This window comes from Microtus pennsylvanicus, chromosome 11 (assembly GCF_037038515.1).
Source record: "Microtus pennsylvanicus isolate mMicPen1 chromosome 11, mMicPen1.hap1, whole genome shotgun sequence".
NCBI lineage: Eukaryota > Metazoa > Chordata > Mammalia > Rodentia > Cricetidae > Microtus > Microtus pennsylvanicus.
The window spans coordinates 47,990,382-48,008,615 of NC_134589.1; the positions used below are offsets into that span (position 1 = coordinate 47,990,382).

At 47.5% G+C, this 18,234-nt stretch overlaps 1 protein-coding gene across 1 annotated transcript in view; it reads right to left on the reverse strand.

Moving 5' to 3' along the window:
• Window positions 1–18,234, reverse strand: part of Itgae (integrin subunit alpha E) — a 65,645-nt gene that overhangs the window by 15,624 nt on the left and 31,787 nt on the right. Inside the window, exons 17-26 of the mRNA XM_075991731.1 lie at window positions 17,070–17,200; window positions 15,650–15,813; window positions 13,482–13,610; window positions 9,377–9,450; window positions 6,132–6,264; window positions 3,900–3,998; window positions 3,030–3,109; window positions 2,190–2,264; window positions 1,036–1,099; window positions 850–957 (exon numbers count right to left, since the gene is read on the reverse strand). Coding sequence (XP_075847846.1) covers window positions 850–957; window positions 1,036–1,099; window positions 2,190–2,264; window positions 3,030–3,109; window positions 3,900–3,998; window positions 6,132–6,264; window positions 9,377–9,450; window positions 13,482–13,610; window positions 15,650–15,813; window positions 17,070–17,200 — 1,057 coding nt within the window. The remainder of the gene's footprint in view (window positions 1–849; window positions 958–1,035; window positions 1,100–2,189; window positions 2,265–3,029; window positions 3,110–3,899; window positions 3,999–6,131; window positions 6,265–9,376; window positions 9,451–13,481; window positions 13,611–15,649; window positions 15,814–17,069; window positions 17,201–18,234) is intronic.

An 18,234-nucleotide genomic window follows, 5' to 3' on the forward strand; every position in this document is an offset into this window, starting at 1 on the left:
AGTAGTCTTATCTTTTACTCCTAAAGTTCATGTTGGTTTGTTTGGGTTTTGTTTTTAAGGTTTTAAATGCATATTGGTTTGTGTGCAGGTACGGGTTGAGAGGCAGGTAGGGTTGAGGGACAAGTAGAAATCAGAGGACCGCTTCAGGTACCATCCTCAGGAATGCCAGCCACCTTTGTGACAATCGTTCATGGGCCTGGAGTTCACCGATTCAGCTAGATTTCGGGGCTAGTGAGTCTCAGGGATCCTTCACTTTCCTTGCAGTGAGATTACAAGCACATACCACCACCAGCAGCATTTTTACATGGATTGTGAGAATCAAATCTCGTGCTTATTAGGCAAATGCTTTACTGAGTTATTCCTCCAGCCCCTGTTTTGTTTCTGTAGCCCTAATGTTTGAATCTAGGACCTTGTGCAGGATAGCAAGCAGCCTTGCACTCAGCGGCATCCCCAGCCCTCTTTATGACAAGATCTCACTAAGTTGCTCAGAGTAGTCTTGAACTTAAACCATAGCCAAGCTGTCTTAAATTTATGATTCCTTGCCTCATTCTCACAGATAGCTACGATTATAAGCCTGTGCTGCCAGGCCTAGTTAAAGCTCTAGTTTTCATACCTTTGAGACTCTGTAGTCTCTGGAAAGAGATGGATCATGATAAAGAATCCTTGAAAAACAAGAAAAGCAAAAAAGCTGGGCAGTGGTGATACACACCTAGGAGGCAGAGGCAGGCAGATCTCAGTGAGTTCGAAGCCAGCCTTTTGTACAGAGCGAGTTCCAGGACAGCTAAGACTACACAGAAAAACCCTGTTGTCTTGGGGAGAAAAAAAGAATCCCATTTCCCATTTAAATACCTGAGCCTTTGTTAGATTCTTCACTCTTACAATCCGGAAACCTTGTAATTTGATGGGGACACAAATTTGCAACTGGAATACAGCTCCAAAGAGATTTTCCCCATTTATCTGCCAAATAAAATGAGCAACAGGTCAATGCTCAGTGACTTTCCCAGCCTTAGGTGGACATAAGCACTATGTACTTACGTTAAAGAGGAATTCTTTGTGCTCAGAAGAGCTCTGGCTTGTGTCCATGTACATCACTGACGGTCTGCAATGAGAGGACGTGCATGAGAACTTAAACTCCTTCCTGGTTCCAACTGGAAACGCTAGGACAGACAGCACCAGGTCCTTAAGAGGACTCAAGGCTGAAGGTCAAATGTTAAGTGCTTTGTAAGGCAGTTGGGACAAAAGAATATTTGCAAGCTGTACAGTTGGACTCTGCTGAGTAGCCTCCTTTCCTTTCTCTAACTTATGTGTTCACGTGTGGCAGTGCACTTGCTGTGGGTGCACATTGCAGGCAAGTTCAACAGCAAGTCCCCTACACTCTCCAGTTCAGTTCTTGACAGTATCTCACTGAACCTGGGAGCTTGCTATTTCTGCTAGACTGGCTGGCTGGTGAGCTGGAAGGATGCCTCTCTTACCCCACCCACCCCAGCACTGACTTACACACCTGACTTTTACATGGGTGCCAAGAACCTGAACTCGGGTCCTGATGCTTACACAGGGAGAACTTTTCTCACCGAGCCATCTCCCCAGCCCCTCTCCAGCCCCACAGTCCCTCCTTTTCCATAGCACCACAACAGTTTCCTTTTGTAGCAGGACCAGTTGGCACTGTGCTTTTGACAACCATTTTGGTGTTTTAAAAACCCAACATGACACATGCGAGTGGTGGAGTAAAGAAGCCCAAACTGCGGGTCCATAGGTAGAAAAGTAAAAGTTTATTCCAAACTGCCAAGGCTGTCTCTAGCATGGCCTTCATAAGGGTGATAGGCACCACAGGTGTTTTTAATCGGAGAGCCAGCTATCCCTTTTGCCAGTGGTAAGGGAAATGACTCCTTCTGACAGAATGGAACCAGTTTAACAAGTCCTGAGGAATGCTAGCTTTTATCTAACCACCAGAAATCCTATAGTCTAGGTTGAGCTGGGACTCAATTTTGGACAAGTCAGTGAGCCTGCCCTTTTTGTATGTAGGAGGCTACCCTTTGACAGTATCCTAGAGAGGCTGGGCACTAAGCAGACTCCTCTCAGAGAAGGACAAGGCCCACATCCACCCTACTGGGCACTTCTGTCCTCATGAGAGAATCTCCAATGCTGTCCTCATTGCACGACCATCACACAGACCCCTTGCTAGTACTTACCTGGAAAGAGCTGCAATGAAGGCATGCCTGAATTGAAGGCTGTGGGTCTCTCTGGCCAAAGACTTCTCATCGGAACTGGGAATAAAAGTGTCAGTTGACCATACAACTGCTTTGTTACCTTGACTTCCTAACAAACATGTCCAAGAGAATCTCTTAGATTTCACACTGAGGGAAATGTTGGTTTTAGAAGGATTTCTCAGCTTCCATACTTGACATTTTGAGCCAAAGGATGACCTGTTCCGGACTTGTCCTCCACACTGAATAATAGTTACTAACATCTGTCAATAGAAGCCAGTATCACCTCCTAACTCATGGCAATCAGAATTAGTTCTAGAATGCTGAGCATGGTGGCCCACACCTGCTATCCCAGCACTCAGGAAGCAGAGGCAGAAGCAGGCAGATCTCTTGAGCTCAAGGCCAGCCTGGTCTACAGAGCAGGCACCAGAACAGCCAGGGCTACAGAGAAATCCTATCTTGCAAAAACAAAACAAAAATCTTCAGACGTTGCTTCAGGAGTAGAATCGCCCTTGTTTGATCGCTCCCAGCACCGTACCCTGTTCTGCCTTAGAACACGGAGGCCTGCAGAGTTCTGCCAGAGTTGAGAAGGCCAGAACTAGGACTCAGGTTCAAAGCCCAGCCCACCAGAATATACCTTAGTGTTCCTTTGTGTGAATTCGAACATCTTAAGTATCTTTGATGAGAGGAAACTTCTTCGGGTTCTGTGAGATACCCCCTTTCTCCCAGAACAGTGAGAGAACCAGAGAGAACCAGAGCACTCAAGAACACAACATTTCCCCCCCAAGGCCAGATCCTAAGTCTGCTAACACAGCCACTACTTACTTAGAGATGGTCACAGTGACATCTGCTGTTCTGTTTGGAAAGATACTCTCCTCTAGCTGCCAAATCACTGAGACATTTGCCTGTTTTAAAGGAGGAAATAAGACCTAAGTAAATGGGGGAACTAGTCACTTTCAAAGTGGCTGTGGTGATTTGAATAAGAATGGCCCCCATAGGCTCAAATACTTGACTGCCAGGGAGTGGAAGTCTGACTGGCGGTGGGAAGGATTAGAAGGTATGTTTTTGTTGGAGGAAATATGTCTTTAGGGAGGTAGGGGGAGCTTTGAGTTTTCAAAAGCCAAACCAGGCCAGTCTGCCCAGGATCAGGATGTAGCTCTTGGCTACTTCTCCAGCACCCTCTGCCTTCCTGCCACCATGATGAAAATGTACTAAGCTTCTGAAGCTGTAAGCGCCCAATTAAATGCTTCCTTTTCTAAGAGTTGCCTTGGTCACATGGTCTCATCACAGCACTAGCACAGTGACTGAAGCAGCACTAGGAGACCCAGTTTACATTCCTCGTGGGTTTCATACAAGCTCACTCTGCAAATACCGAATGAGCCAAACAGATGGTGTTACTCTCCTTCAAGTAAAGGAAACTACAGCTGAGTTTCTGCACAGTCCAAAGATAATTTGGTTGGATATTCCTTCCATACTACTCCCGCTTCTCTCTCTCAGCTTTCCTCGGAGAAGCCAACACTGGCCATGCTATACATCAGAAAACCATTTCCTACACCCCCACCGGTCTCCATTTCAGGGCAGGCTTAGCAGTTGTGAACGCAGCAAAGGGAAGCATGGTGACCACAGCTGGAAGATGCAGCTGCGGTTGGGAGCTCAAGGGTAGGGAGAAGAGCCACCTAATCACAACAGACTCACAGATGAGCGCTTGAGTATGGGGTGACCAATCTTGCAGTTCACGACCAGGACTGAAGCAACTGGCTTGGGTTCATCACACTGAATGTCTGGAGAGAGCGGCTGTTAAAACAGAAGATGTCTTGGTTTTGGTTTTAATTTTTATTTATTTATTTTATGGGTAGGTATGTTTTGCCTGCATGTATGCTTTGCAAGAATGTACGTGCCTGGTACCCTCAGAGGTCAGAAGAGGGCATCAGATTGAATGTTTGGCTGGGGGCTTCACCCCAGCTCCTGGCATCCATGTTGGAATGTTGGGTGGAAAGCTCTATTTCAAGCACCTCCCCTGGGAGTTGCCTCAGTCCAGATCCCACCTCTGAGAAAGTCCTCCAAACGGTGACCCCTCCCCAGGGAGGGTCAAGACCACTCCCACAGGCTATTTAAACTGCCCCCCCCCATGAATATGTGGATCTTCCCGTTCTCCTTTCCCCTCTCCGTGTTTTTCCCGGGCCCACCCAGGAGTGCTGGCATCCATTAAACCTGGGTTTCTTTTAATTCAGTTTGATTTGGTCTGATTGGTTTATTGTGTCTGCAGAGAAGTTTTTCAGCAAGAAAAACCTTAACAGTGAGCTGTCATGTAGCTTCTGAGACTCAAACTCAGGTCCTCTGGAAAAGCAGCTGGTGCTTCTAACTGAGCCATCTCTCCAGGAAATGGAGCGGTTTCTTCACACAAATTCAACAACCATTTGCTGATTTGTCTACTTGTCAGACTTGGTCCCTGGTCTGCTCACAACTGAGGGTCGAATTTAAATCCAAAGCCTAAGGGTAGTGTTCTGTGAGTGAGGCACAGTAGCAGTGGGGACCAGTTCCAATAGACAGGATTGCATAAAGTCCTCACAGAGAGGAAGAACTGGAACTGGGCTGTGGACCAGTGCGGGTGTCACACTGAGATGGAGGCTCAAACACTGCTATGTGGCCTTCTAGCTAAGGCTCCTCATCTAGATTTCCAAATACAGCTGCTCTCCCCAAGAGGGCCCATCGCTACTTCTATCATCACCCGTCCCATCCTACATATACAGAAAATAATGTTAACTTTTCACAATAAATGCTAACTAAGGCCAAGCAAATTGAGGCCCCACCCCACCCCCTGGGAAAACCTATAGTCCCAACAGAGTCAAGTTTTTTTGTTCTGTTTTTTGTTTGTTTTTTCGAAATAGGGTGTCTCTGTGTAGCAGTTCTGGCTGTCCTGGAACTCGCTCTGTAGACCAGGCTGACCTCGAGCTCACTGAAATCCACCTGCCTCTGCCTCCCAAGTGCTGGGATTAAAGGCGTGAGCCACCACCACCCAGCTCCAGACTCAAGTTTTACTGACTCACTAGAATGAGTATCTTCTCTCAACAAAGGAAAATTCTAAGTTGTCAGAGGGTTGGAGTAGGTGGGGTTAAGGAAGAAGGCAGATGAAGCAGTCCAGAGAGCTGCATTGCAGGGCAGAGGAAAGGGGCAGGTGATGCCCAGGGGCAGCAGGCTCCCAGCTGGGTTAGCATACACTACAAGAGGAAAGCAGTTTCCAGATACACTGTCTCTGCAGCTCTGTACCTTAGATGGACACTAATCTACCTCTCTCTGTCAGGTGACGTAGATTCCCCAGACAAGAGCGGGGTGGTTTCCTAGTTCCCAAAAGAACTTCAAACAGCAGTTCCTGACCATCTTTGAATTAAGAGAACAGAACATTTCAGTGTCGTGACACTTGGCAGTCACATGCTTGCAAGCCCATCTTTGCAGCTGGCCTTGTGTCTGGTGAATAGTTCGGTAGAATTTTTCACTTCTTCGATTCCTTAGGCATTAGAATTTATCTTTCACAGTCCTGGTTAAAGACAGGCAGGATAGATGGCTCAGAGGTTAAGAGCACTGGTTGTTCTTCCAGAGGACCTGAGTTCAATTCCCAGCAACCACATGGTGGCTGACAACCATCTTACAGATCTGATGCCCTCTTCTGGTCTGCAGGCAAACACGCAGACAAAACATTGTATACATAATAAATAAAATAAATCTTAAAAAAAAAGACTATATACAAGGAGGGGGTGATCATGTGGTACCACTGAAGGTTTTTAGGGCCCAGAATTGGAGAGGATTCGTCTAATTGCAATTCTTATTCTAGATGGAGTAGAAGGAGGCTGGTGGCAATGGCAGGGAAGCAGGTGGGCAACAAGGAAAAGGCATGGCAGCTTGCTTCCCAAGCCTCTGTGTCACGGGTACCTTTTGTATTCTCTTAAACTGTAAGTTTTTGGGATAATTCAGAGCCATGTTTGTCATGTAGGAGTCTTCCCCGGAGTTAGTCAGGTTGATGTTCATGGTCAGCTCCTTTGTGACACCCACCACCAGTTCCTGCCTGCAAAGGGTGGAGAGAGAGAGAGAGAGAGAGAGATCACACATCAGCAGTACATTTAACCTAGAACACTTCCCGCACTACAGAAAAGCACATTCTTAACTATCCTCCAAGGTAAACTGCAAAAAAGACCAGATTTTCTTCCTTTTAACAGAGCTGACCCCCTGGCTGCACGGAGGCCTTTACAGCTTCATCACTAAGCAATTTGCAAGGTTATAACCACTTACTTAGTGGTTACCATGTGGCAAACTCCATGACCCATAAACTCAATTGATCCTCAGAATTACTCTAGAGAGTATTATAGTTACTTTGCATCTTGTGAATTAAAAAGACGGAAGCCAAAAGACTAGAACCCTTTATCACTGAGCTGTATCCCTAGCCCATTTTAGTCATTTGGCTAGTTTTTAAAACAGTTTCATTCTGTTGCCTTAGGCTGGTTGGTCTGTCACTGTGTATCCCAGCTGGCCTTGCAATCCTCCTGCCTCAGCCAACCAGTGCTGAGATTACAGATAGGAGCCACAGTGCTTGTCAATGTTTGTTTTTTTGGAGCAGAGTCTCACTTTGTAGTTTAGGCATCGAGTCTAGTTCTCATTGGATTTTGTAGAAGTCAAACCCCACTGCAGCAGTGGAGTTTCTCAGTAGCAGCTTGACGGCTATGGACACTAGGGGGAGATAGAGGGCAAGCAGAGCACACCGCATCACCCTGAGGAACTGGCTGGCTGGCGGATCTTGGCTGTAATTCAGTCCCTGTTGACAGCAGCTGTGTCTTGACTGAGTCCCTTAGCGCTGGCCCCACATAATCATGCACACCTAAAATGGAAGTTTTACAAACATCCACTCAAGGACAGAGACTGCCCCCAGAGAAACCAACTCCAGACAACCGGCCATCAGCAACATGACACACGTGGTAGCCGTTGAAGGCATTTTTTTTTTTTTTGAGGGTTTCTCTATAGCTTTTGGTGCCTGTGTTGGAACTAGCTCTTGTAGACCAGGCTAGCCTAGAACTTACAGAGATCCGCCTACCTCTGCCTCCCGAGTGCTGGGATTAAAGGCGTGCGCCACCACCGCCTGGCTTGAGGGCATTTTTAAGATTGTCCCATTTCCCAAACCAAGCTCATCTTAGCTCCAGTAACCCCATCATGGAGCTGAACTTCTAGTGGATTCTGAATGGTGCAATAAAACATCAGCAGTGATGGAAGATGGTCCGCATCCTACTGTCTTACCGCTGCCGTTAGCCACGTGTGGATATTCAATATGATGAAATACAGCAGGTGCCATTAAAGAGCTGTGTTTGTTTTACATTTTATTTTATGTATAGGGGTGGGTTTGCCTGCAGGGAGTCTGTGTACTACATACATGCAGTGCCCTAGGAGGCCAGAAGAGAGCTCCCAGAACTGGAGTTACAGACTGTTGTGAGCCATGTAGTTGCTAGGAATTAAGTCTGGGTCCTCTGGAAAGAACAGTCAGGGTTCTTAACCACTAGACCATCCCTCTATCCTTGTAATTACATTTTTTCTTTTTTTAAAGTGTCCTTTAAAAAAATTTATTTATTATACATAGTGTTCTGTCTGCATATATGCCTGCAGGCCAGAAGAGGGCATTAAATCTCATTATAGATGGTTGTGAGACACCATGTAGTTGCTGGAATTGAACTCAGGACCTGTGGAAGAACAGTCAATGTTCTTAACCTCTGAGCTATCTCTCCAGCCATACTTTTTTTCTTAAAAAATTAATTTAAATGTAGTGACCTTAGAATTAAACTAACGGTGAATGTATTGGATTATGCAATTATAGATGCCTGGACTGGGCATCCTTGCTCCCTCCCTCCACTCTAGCTTCAAAAGACAACCACTGTCTGCCTCCAGCCAGCCAGAGCCACCACCCTCTTACCTGCACCTTCGTTGTCAGAGTAGTAATTACTATCGCCCTACTTCCTACAATCTGTCATTTGTCTAGCACAATGGTTCTCAGCCTGTGGGCTACAACCCCTTTGAGAGTCAAGCAACCTTTTCACAGAGGTCACCAAAGACCACCAGAAAAAAGATATTTACATTGCGATTCATAACAGTAGCAAAATTACAGTTGTAAAGTAGCAATGAAAATAATTGTATGGTTGGGGTCACCGCAACTTGAGGAACTATATTAAAGGGTTGCAGCATTAGGAAGGTTGAGAACCACTGCTCTAGCAAGAGGTAGACTCTTGTGAGCCCTTCTATGGTCCCATGCGATCCTCTTAGACTTTCCTCCACTTCTCTCCATGTTACTCCCCCTCCGTCTTACACTTCTCATTCACATGGAGCCTGTCAGGGCTGCTTCTATCGGGGTATTTGCTCTACCGTCAGACACCACATGGACGGTACCCACCTCCTCCTGTCACCTTCCCTGACCACCCTACTTAAAACCTCACCCCTTCCCTGCACTTACCTTTGCCCCATATCCCATCTACCCAGAGTTTATTTGTCTATTACTTTCCCTTTAAGTACCAGGAGGGCAAGGATTTTTTAAAATTTCTTTTTAATATTTATTTATTTATTATGTATACAGCATTCCTTCCATGTATGTCTGCAGGCCCGAAGAGGGCACCATACCCCATTACAGATGGTTCTGAGCCACCATACGGTTGCTGGGAATTGAACTCAGGACCTTTGGAAGAGCAGGCAATGCTCTTAACCTCTGAGCCATCTCTCCAGCCCAAGGGCAAGGATTTTTGTCTGTACCTTTGACTGAGATGATACCCAGCATCTAGAACCCCTGGAACAGAGTAAAACTATTCCAGAACTACTCGATGAATTCATTCATGGAATCTGGCTAAGAGGCCAAGCAGAGGAAGTTATAGAAGTGAGGCTCACTGTGAACATAGAGACCTGGGTTCAGGTTCACCAAGTGCATCAACTTCAACTATTTCCTGATCTATAAGATGGGAAGATGAATCTTTATCCTTCCTCCCTCACAGGGTTGCTGAAATACCAAATACAAAATCCTGTTGAGGGAGGGCCATGAGGGGAAGGGGAAAGGAGTATGCACGCAAGCCTCTGAATAAGAGGCTTGCCCAGGTGAATCCTCAGGAGGACATCACCTGCAGAAACGATGTTGATGCTAACAAGGTTCGACTCACTGAGAGATGGTGGTGGCCAGCTGGATCTCGGCAATGCAGAACACTTTGTTCCTGCAGTCCTTCTCATAGGGCAGCTGTTACCAGACAAAGACAGGCAGAGTTAGCCCTGGGACCTTACCTTCCCATTGACCCTGACTCCCACCTCCTCCTTGGGGTACTTCTGCCCGTCATGTTCTCCTGCTTGAGGAAGCATGGCTCGAGGAGAGTGATGGCTGACAGCTGGGACTGTGTGCGATATTCCTAGACAATACGGGCACACAGTGACCCAGGCCAAAAGAGCTATGTGTGCGACATTCCTAGACAATACGGGCACACAGTGACCCAGGCCTTTAGCCAAGCTCAAAGGTGGGGTGACCTTTGCGGAATGATAGGCACACTGTCGTATTTGTATTGTGTGCATCCCTCTGCCTCTAACATCTGGGAGGACAAACCTTTGTGAAGCAAAGCTTCCTTAGTCCTTTGGGGTGTAGGCTGAAACGAGTGTAGGAACAGGAACTGACCAAATAGTATAGGTGAATCCGTGCCAACACCCTCCCCCACTGTGGGTAGGTTAGCTGTGGGTAAGTCTCCTGGGCACGTTAGCTACTTCTCTTCTAATTCTGCACACACATTGCAACTAAATCAGAGTCTCATCTGCTTGTCATCCTAGAACTAGGGATACTGTGGCATCATGGTGAGTTTGAGGCCTGGGCTACACAGCAAGACTACACAGAGAGCCGGGCGGTGGTGGCGCACGCCTTTAATCCCAGCACTTGGGAGGCAGAGGCAGGCGGATCTCTGTGAGTTCGAGACCAGCCTGGTCTACAGAGCTAGTTCCAGGACAGGCTCCAAAGCCACAGCGAAACCCTGTCTCGAAAAACCAAAAAAAAAAAAAAAAAAAAAAAAAGACTACACAGAGAAAAAGAAAGAGACACATTTCGTTCAGAAGCTCTCTTCAAGATTGAAAAATCTCAATTTGAGTTGAGAAAAAACAAACAAACAAGTGTTCTAACATAGCCAAGTGTAGTTTTTTGCAGTGAAGGAAACAGCCAACACTCCACCCCCACCTCCCCACATCCCCTACCCACCCTCTCCAACCCCTCTGCCTCCTAGGAGCTGTCTCTAGCTCTCCAGCAGCTGGAGATCACTGCAGCAGCTTTCTGCAGGGAGAGCATCATGGGCTGGACTTGGAGAGGGAGCCCAGTGCTCGAAAGGAGACCATGCATTTGCCAGAAAAGAAAGGTGCAATTTGCAAGTCACAGTGCGGCGCTCTCTCTAACTGGATCAACAAATCTGTGCTGTCTTATTTGTGTTTATTCTGGTGCTCGGCTTGAAACCTAGGGCCCACACTTGGCTCCTGTTTTTTACGCTTAAATTTTATTTATCTTTCCTGCATGTCGTATACAACCCATGTGAGAGAGTGTAGGCACGTGCATGCCACAGTGCCCTGTGGGTGTCAGAGGACAGCTTTCAGACATCGTTTCTCTCCCTCTGTGGGGGATCAGCGAACTGAACACTGACCACCAGGCTTGCACAGCCAGGGCACCTACGTTCTCCATCTAACCCTGATGAAAGACAACATGGTTAACCCATTTTAGTTCCCAGCTACAACTCATCTCTGCTAACATCTGTGTATCCACAGCACCTTCCCTTCTTCCCTTTCCTCATCCCTTTTTTTTTTTTTTTTTTTGCTTTTTCGAGACAGGGTTTCTCTGTGGCTTTGGAGCCTGTCCTGGAACTAGCTCTTGTAGACCAGGCTGGTCTCGAACTCACAGAGATCCTCCTGCCTCTGCCTCCCGAGTGCTGGGATTAAAGGCGTGCGCCACCATCGCCCGGCTTCCTCATCCCTTTTATTGATGAAATAAATATTTTATTTATTTATTTTTTTTTTGAGACAGGGTTTCTCTGTGGTTTTGGAGGAAATAAATACTTTAAAACCTCTTCCCCAAACCATCACAGTAATAATTGACAATGACTTACACTGTTAAGCAGGAAATATGTATCTCAAATTTTCTCCCTAAAATACTCAGTTACAAAGAGGAATGGGGCCGGGCGGTGGTGGCTCACGCCTTTAATCCCAGCACTCGGGAGGCAGAGGCAGAGGATCTCTGTGACTTCAAGGCCAATCTGGTAACAGAGCAAGTTCCAGGGCAGGCTCCAACGCTACACAGAGAATCCCTGTCTCGAAAACCTCCCCCACCCCCAAAAAAGGGGGGAGATGGGAGCAGGAATAGGACAATCAAGGCTGTGATGCACCTGCCAAAACACACAGCCTGGATCTAACTATGAGGAAACTCCAGAAATAACCAAGGGACAGGCTACAGAACGACTGCCCTACATCCTCCAAGCTGTGAGGGTCCTTAGAGACAAAAAACAAAAGCTGGGTCTGGTGTTGAATACCTGTAGTCCTAGCTTGGAAGGCAGAAGGTCATCCTTGGCTATATAGGGAGTTCAAGGCTAGCCTGAACTATGAGACTCAGTTGCAAAATACAAGTAAAGATGTCTGGAGAGATGGCTCAACAGTTAAGAGCATGAGCTACTCTTCCAGAGGTCCTGGATTCAATTCCCAGCACCCACACGGTGGCTCACAACCATCTGTAATGGGATCTGATTCCCTCTTCTGGTGTGCAAGGAGACAGAGCACTCACATGTATTTAAACACATAAATACATAAATCTTTGCCAGGTGGTGGTGGCACACACCTTTAATATCTTGGGAAGCAGAGGCAGGTGGATAGTTTGAGGCCGGCCTGGTCTACAGAGTGAATTCCAGGACAGCCAGGGCTACACAGGAGAAACACTGTCTCAAAAAAGCAAAATAATAGATAAATAAACATAAAAACAAAGACAAGGAAAGACATAAGTCAATAATTCTAGATTAAAAGTGACTAAGATAAATGACAATAAAAGACCCTAGATTTATTTATTTTAATTTATTATTGATTGATCAATTGATAAAGGGTCTCACTGTCCAGCCATGGAAGATCTTGAACTTTTGCTTTTTCTGCCTCTATCTCTTAAATTCTGGGATTACAGTCAGGGGCCACAGGAGGCCTAGTTATATTGAGTACTAGGAATGGATCATACGACTCCACGTATCCTACACAAGCATCCTGCCAGCTAAGCTACAGCCCCAAAAACTTTTTTTCTTTTGCCAAACAGCAAGTTACTAGAATATCAAACAAACTATGGATAAACTTGTACGGTAGATAGCAGTACTCCTTCAGTGTTAAACTGATTTCATCCGTTGTGCTGTGGCAGAGAATAGCCCTGTTTTTAGGAACTATATACTGAGCATGGGGATGAAGAGTATCAGATCTGCAACTTATTCTCAAACGAGAATTCTTTGGATTTTTTTCCTTTTAGACAGGGTCCAACTATGTTGCTCTGGGTGGCTTGGAACTTGCTATGTGGAATCGACCGGCTTCCACCTCACAGAGATCTGTCCTCGGTCATTGCTCCCTGAATGCTGCGGTTAAAGAAGTGTGCCACCACACCCACCCCAACTACTACTTTTTAATATTCTTTCTTTCACTTCTTTATCTCTGATAATTCCTCTCTGCTCTGGAAGCAGAGATTGGCAGAGGACCATAGGAGCCACAGCCTGGGAAAGGGCTAAGTCACCTTAGGCACGAGAGGATTAGAAAATCTAGCTCTTTTATCTTTCCTTAGTCATGAGAAAGCTACACTGATGGGCACCTAGAGGTAGGTGCAGGCTTGGTGAGCCAGACACCTCAGCATGAAGGCTCTAGCAGAGCCTGAGCAAGCAAGCGTATCCAAGAACCTCCTCTCTGCATCTCAGGACAGGACAGCGCCAGTGCAGCACCCACAAGGGACCCACCACCATCCTCAGATACCATGCAAAGAGAGCCCCAGTACACAGCATACCCACGTGTGTCACTAAGCATGCAGGGAGCGCACTGTGGGAACAAGCCCAGGGCAACAGCCAGAGACCTGCTACCCACCAGTGAGCAATGAGCAGCAAGCATCTCAAGGGTCCCCAGGCCCCACTGACACAGTCTGATGACCCTCCCTCCCAACTCTCGCCGGCTTTGAAGTAAGGGGAGCAAGTATTCAATGTGGGATGTTCCCCAAGAAAGTCGGGTCCTTCCTGTGGAAAGAGTCACCTGGAAGATGGCAGAGGGGTCCTTGTAGTGGTCCAGGATGGGGTTGGGGTGGTCCTTCCTTCCTTCAGCTTCCTGGAACGCATAGCTGACCTCGATGGTGATGTTGGAAAAGCAGTCCCCCTCACAAAACTGTGGGTAACCGAGGAAGGCAAGGTCAGAAGGGAATGTGAAGAGGACAAGAAGAAACGAACAGTGACAGCAATGACCAGGAAGTCTTCCAAAAGACCCAGGCCCTCAAGTAAGCCACCAAGAGCTGTGGAAGTTTCCCCAGTCTGCCCCACCTTAGGGCTTGGGGATCTCTGAGGTTCTCACCCCAGTCACAAAGGCTTAGACTTTGTGTGGCGGGCAAACAGGAGTCATGGAGGGAAGAGTCGTGGTCACATGTGAGACAACAAAGATCTCCAACCAACATGGAAGGATATTGAGGAGTAGAGCCTGAACACAGGAGGCAGTAGAGGAGGCCATTTGCTAGGCTCTGCTTACAGGAGCTCTCTCGTCAGAATAAGAGCATGGAGGGCTGGCGAGAAGGTTTGGTGTGGAAAGGTGTTGCTGCCAAGCCTGACGACCTGAGATTCATTTCCAGCACCACATGATAGAAGGGAGACTGGCTGCCACAGGTTGTGCTCTGGCCTTCATGTACACATTGTGAAATATATAAATAGACAAATAAATAAAAAAGTTTTAAACATGAAAGCAAGTGAACTTGATTCCCTGGTAAAAATACAGTTAGGCTTTTATTTCTAAGAGTTATCGTATTACTTTAATTATGCACAATTATTGCGTGGGGGTATGTGCACAAGAGTGCAGGTGCCTAAAGGGGCCAGAGACATTGGATCCCGTGGCGCTGGATTCACAAGTCCCCCAGGTTGGTGCTGGGAACAAATTTCAGGTCCTCTAGGTGAACTCCTTTTTTTTTTTTTTTTTTTTTTTTGGTTTTTCAAGACAGGGTTTCTCTGTAGCTTTGGAGCCTGTCCTGGAACTAGCTCTTATAGACCAAGCTGGTCTCAAACTCACAGAGATCCGCCTGCCTCTACCTCCCGAGTGCTGGGATTAAAGGCGTCTAGGTGAACTCCTAACCACTGAGCCATCTCTCTGGCTCTTTGCCTTTATTTTTAGAGGGTTTATAGATGTTCTAGAAACTTTCCTAAGCCAGGTAACAATTAAAGGTGCACTCAAAGCTTGTTCTCTGAAACAAACGGTACATAGAGTTCAAAGACCTGTTAGAATCGGAGTTCTGACAAGCCACTTTTTAAAAACCATACCTCTCAATATCTGTGCCAAGATTTCTTTTTAAATAATTGGGGAGGGTGTGAGACAGGGTAACAGCTCTGGCTATTGTGGAACTTGTTTTGTAGACCAGGCTGGCCTCCAACTCACAGAGATCCATCTGCCTCTGCCTCCTGAGTGCTGGGATTAAAAGTGTGTGCATCACCACCTCCCAGCTAAATAACATTTTTAAATAACTTATTCTTTCTAGTTCTGCCTTTTAAAAATATTTATTTATTTATTCCGTGTGTGTGTGTGTGTGTGTGTGTGTGTGACTTGCCTGGATGTATGTCTGTGCACCGTGTGAGTTCCTCGTGCCCTTGAAAGTCATTAGAAGGCATTGGAGCCCCCAGAACTGGAGTTACAGATGGTTGTAAGCCACTATGTGGGTGCTGGGAGTCAAACCCGGATCCTCTGGAAGAGCAGTCAGCGCTCTTAACCACTGAGCCATCTCTCCAGCCCATCTAGTTCTGCCTTTTAATCCTTCAGTTTTCCTGACATGGATCCACTCAGGGCCCTTCAGCCTACTGTTACTGTCAGGTAAGATGAGACAACACAATGAAACCATTCCCCTCTTTGTCCAGCCACTAGAAAGTTCAGTGACGTCATCCGCGTTCAGTTTTGGTAGGCGCCCTCCCTCCCTCTCTCTGCCCCCTCTCCCTTCTCCCTTGGCTCTTTCCTTCCCAGTGGACCAAGCACAGGGGCTCACAGGTGCAAAGCACTCACTGTGTGCCTGAGCCACACCCACAGCCCAAGCCGCTTTGGTTTGGATGTCTGGTAGGCTTATATTTCCAGTGTCACTTTGTGGTTCTCAGTTGTTTCAGTCGCCTTATTTGTCTGCATAGAAAGGGGCCTGCGTGGCACATATCTTTTCTGGGATGCTGTCTAAATTCTCTACTTACCTCCTGCTCTATAGGGATGAGCCAGAGGTGCTCACACAGAGAGGACTCCCCACTCCACCTCCTAAGGAGGCTCTGACAATTGCTCGTGTCTGCACACTGCAGCCTCTTCCTCGGCTTGGTCACATCCACGTCCACCGTGAAGTTGAGTGACATCTCTCCAAGGCCTGGGGTTGAAGACCAGACCTTCTGATGAGGCTGGAAAGGTCAAGGCCCAGACAAAGAGCCCCAGCCTGCTGAAGAATCCCTGTGTGGTCTGTGGGCACTTCCTTGGGGCCATCCTCCCAGACTTTGCTTTGTTTTGTTGAGACTTGACCTGAAACTTACTATATAGACCAAGCTTGCCTTGAATTTACAGAGATCCCCCTACCTCTGCCTCCTAAGTGCTGGTATGAATGCCTAGCTATTCATCATCATTTTGAAGTGATTTCCACCCCACCCCATTACTTCTGGTAGACCTGACCAGAGCCTGGACCTATACCCAGCACATTCCTGGGTGGAGTCCAACCTTAGGGAAAAAGAGTTTAGGCAGGTGTGCTGGCTAGCTTCATGTCAACTTTGAAAGAAGGAAACTAGTAGAGAAAATGTCCCCATTATACTGACTCATGGGCAAGCCTGTGGTGCGTTTTCTCAATTGATGATTAACGGGGAAGGGCCCAGCTCACTGTGAGCAGTGATACCCCCGGGCTGGCAGTCCTAGGCACTATAAGAAAGCAGGAGGAGCAAGCCATGAGGAGCAAGCCAGTAAGTAACCTCCCTCCACGGCTTCTGCTTCCAGGTTTCTGCTTTAACTTCCTGCCCTGAATTTCCTTGGGCAATGAACTGCAAACTGTAAACTGAAAGATTCCCTTTCTTCTCTAAGTTGCTTTTGGTCATGGTATTTCTATCACAGCCATAAGAACCCCTAACTGCCGGGCAATGGTGGCGCACGCCTTTAATCTCAGCACTCCAGAGGCAGAGGCAGGCAAATCTCTGTGAGTTCGAGGACAGCCTGGTCTACAAGAGCTAGTTCCAGTACAGGCTCCAAAGCTACAGAGAAACCCTGTCTCGAAAAACCAATAAACAACAACAACCCTAATTAAGAAACTAGGAGAATGTGGAAGGGGGTGGGAAAGGAGGGATGGAGAAAAAGGGAGAAGAGGAGGAGGAAGGGGAGAAGGGGGAGGGAAGAAGAGGGAGAAGAGGAGGGGGAATGAAAACCAAACACAGGACAACTGGAAACATCCTGGAGATTGCCTGGGCGAAGTCCCTTCCTGGCTATGATCTCAGCTTATCTGCTTCTGGCTGGGGGGTGGGGGCAAGGCATACTCATTTTACAGACTAAAGACACAGGGGCCAGGCTCCAGGAGAGGGACCAGGACCAACCCTACAAGCCAAACAGGAATGACTGCAACACCAAGGCACCCCACCAGGCAGCCATTACCTGGCTTGGAGGTTGTACTTGAGGAGCCAACTTCAAAACACAGTTCTACAGCCATCTTGCCATTGAAAACCATGGGCAGTGCAGCGGGGGTAAAGGTCATAGACACGGTCAGGTCAACCACAGGTCGTGAGCTAAAGACAAAGAGACCGGACCAGTGAGAAGTGAGCACAGATTCTGCTGCATTCTGCTGCATTCAACATTTCCAACATGCAAGGGCGCACTGAGTCCTCAGGATGTATTAACAGTAGGGAAAGAGATAAGACTTTGCTCTTGTGGGGAAGCAGACAGCCGCCAACAAACAGGAATACACACACACACACACACACACACACACACACACACACACACACGGTGCTGGGGAAGCTATAATAGGATAAGGTGACAGATATGGAGGCTACTTCGATCAGGTGGTCAAAATGCTCTCCCTGTGAAGGAGGCCTTGAAAGTGAAAGCAATGACTTAATGAACAAGAAAAGCCAACCCTGTGAAGGCCTGAGGAAGCATTCCAGGCAGAAAACACAACTCCCAGGCAGAAAACACAGCAGGATGAGGCTGGTTTGTGTGAGAAACAAAAAAGACAGAGAGACAAGACTGTGGTGACAAGAGCTGAGGATTGGAGGGTGGGGAGGGCCAATCACAGACAGAGCAATCGGCAGTGACACGGAAAGGGGGTTTTACTCAGGTGGGAGTCACTGAGGGGTTTAAGCAGTAGAGTAGAGGGATCGTGTCAAGAGAGCACAGGAAAGTCTACGTGGTGGTCCTGGAGAGATGACAGTCCCCTGGGCTGGGAGGTGTTTTTGGAGCTGAAGTCAATGAAAACGTGATAGACAGGGTGATGAGGAAGGACGAAGAGGAAGCCCACAGAGAGATTTTGTCCTCTGTAGCTCAGAGGACCTTGAGCTGACGCCCTATCTGCCTCAGCCTCCCCCGTAGCTGAGATTACAGGCCCATGCCAACAGGCCCGGTCCTAGAATGTAATCCTCACTCTTTAAGCGGGTGACAGTACCATTTGCTGAAACAGGAGCCTGGGGGAGGGCAAGCAGACTGGGGATTGGAGGGGGGAGGAGTGGGCGCTCCATTTGGAGGCCTGTTGGCTTGGAGGCGTCAGTGAGCACACGACAGGTGTGGCACTCTGTGGGGGCCCACGTGTGACTCAGTTTCCATA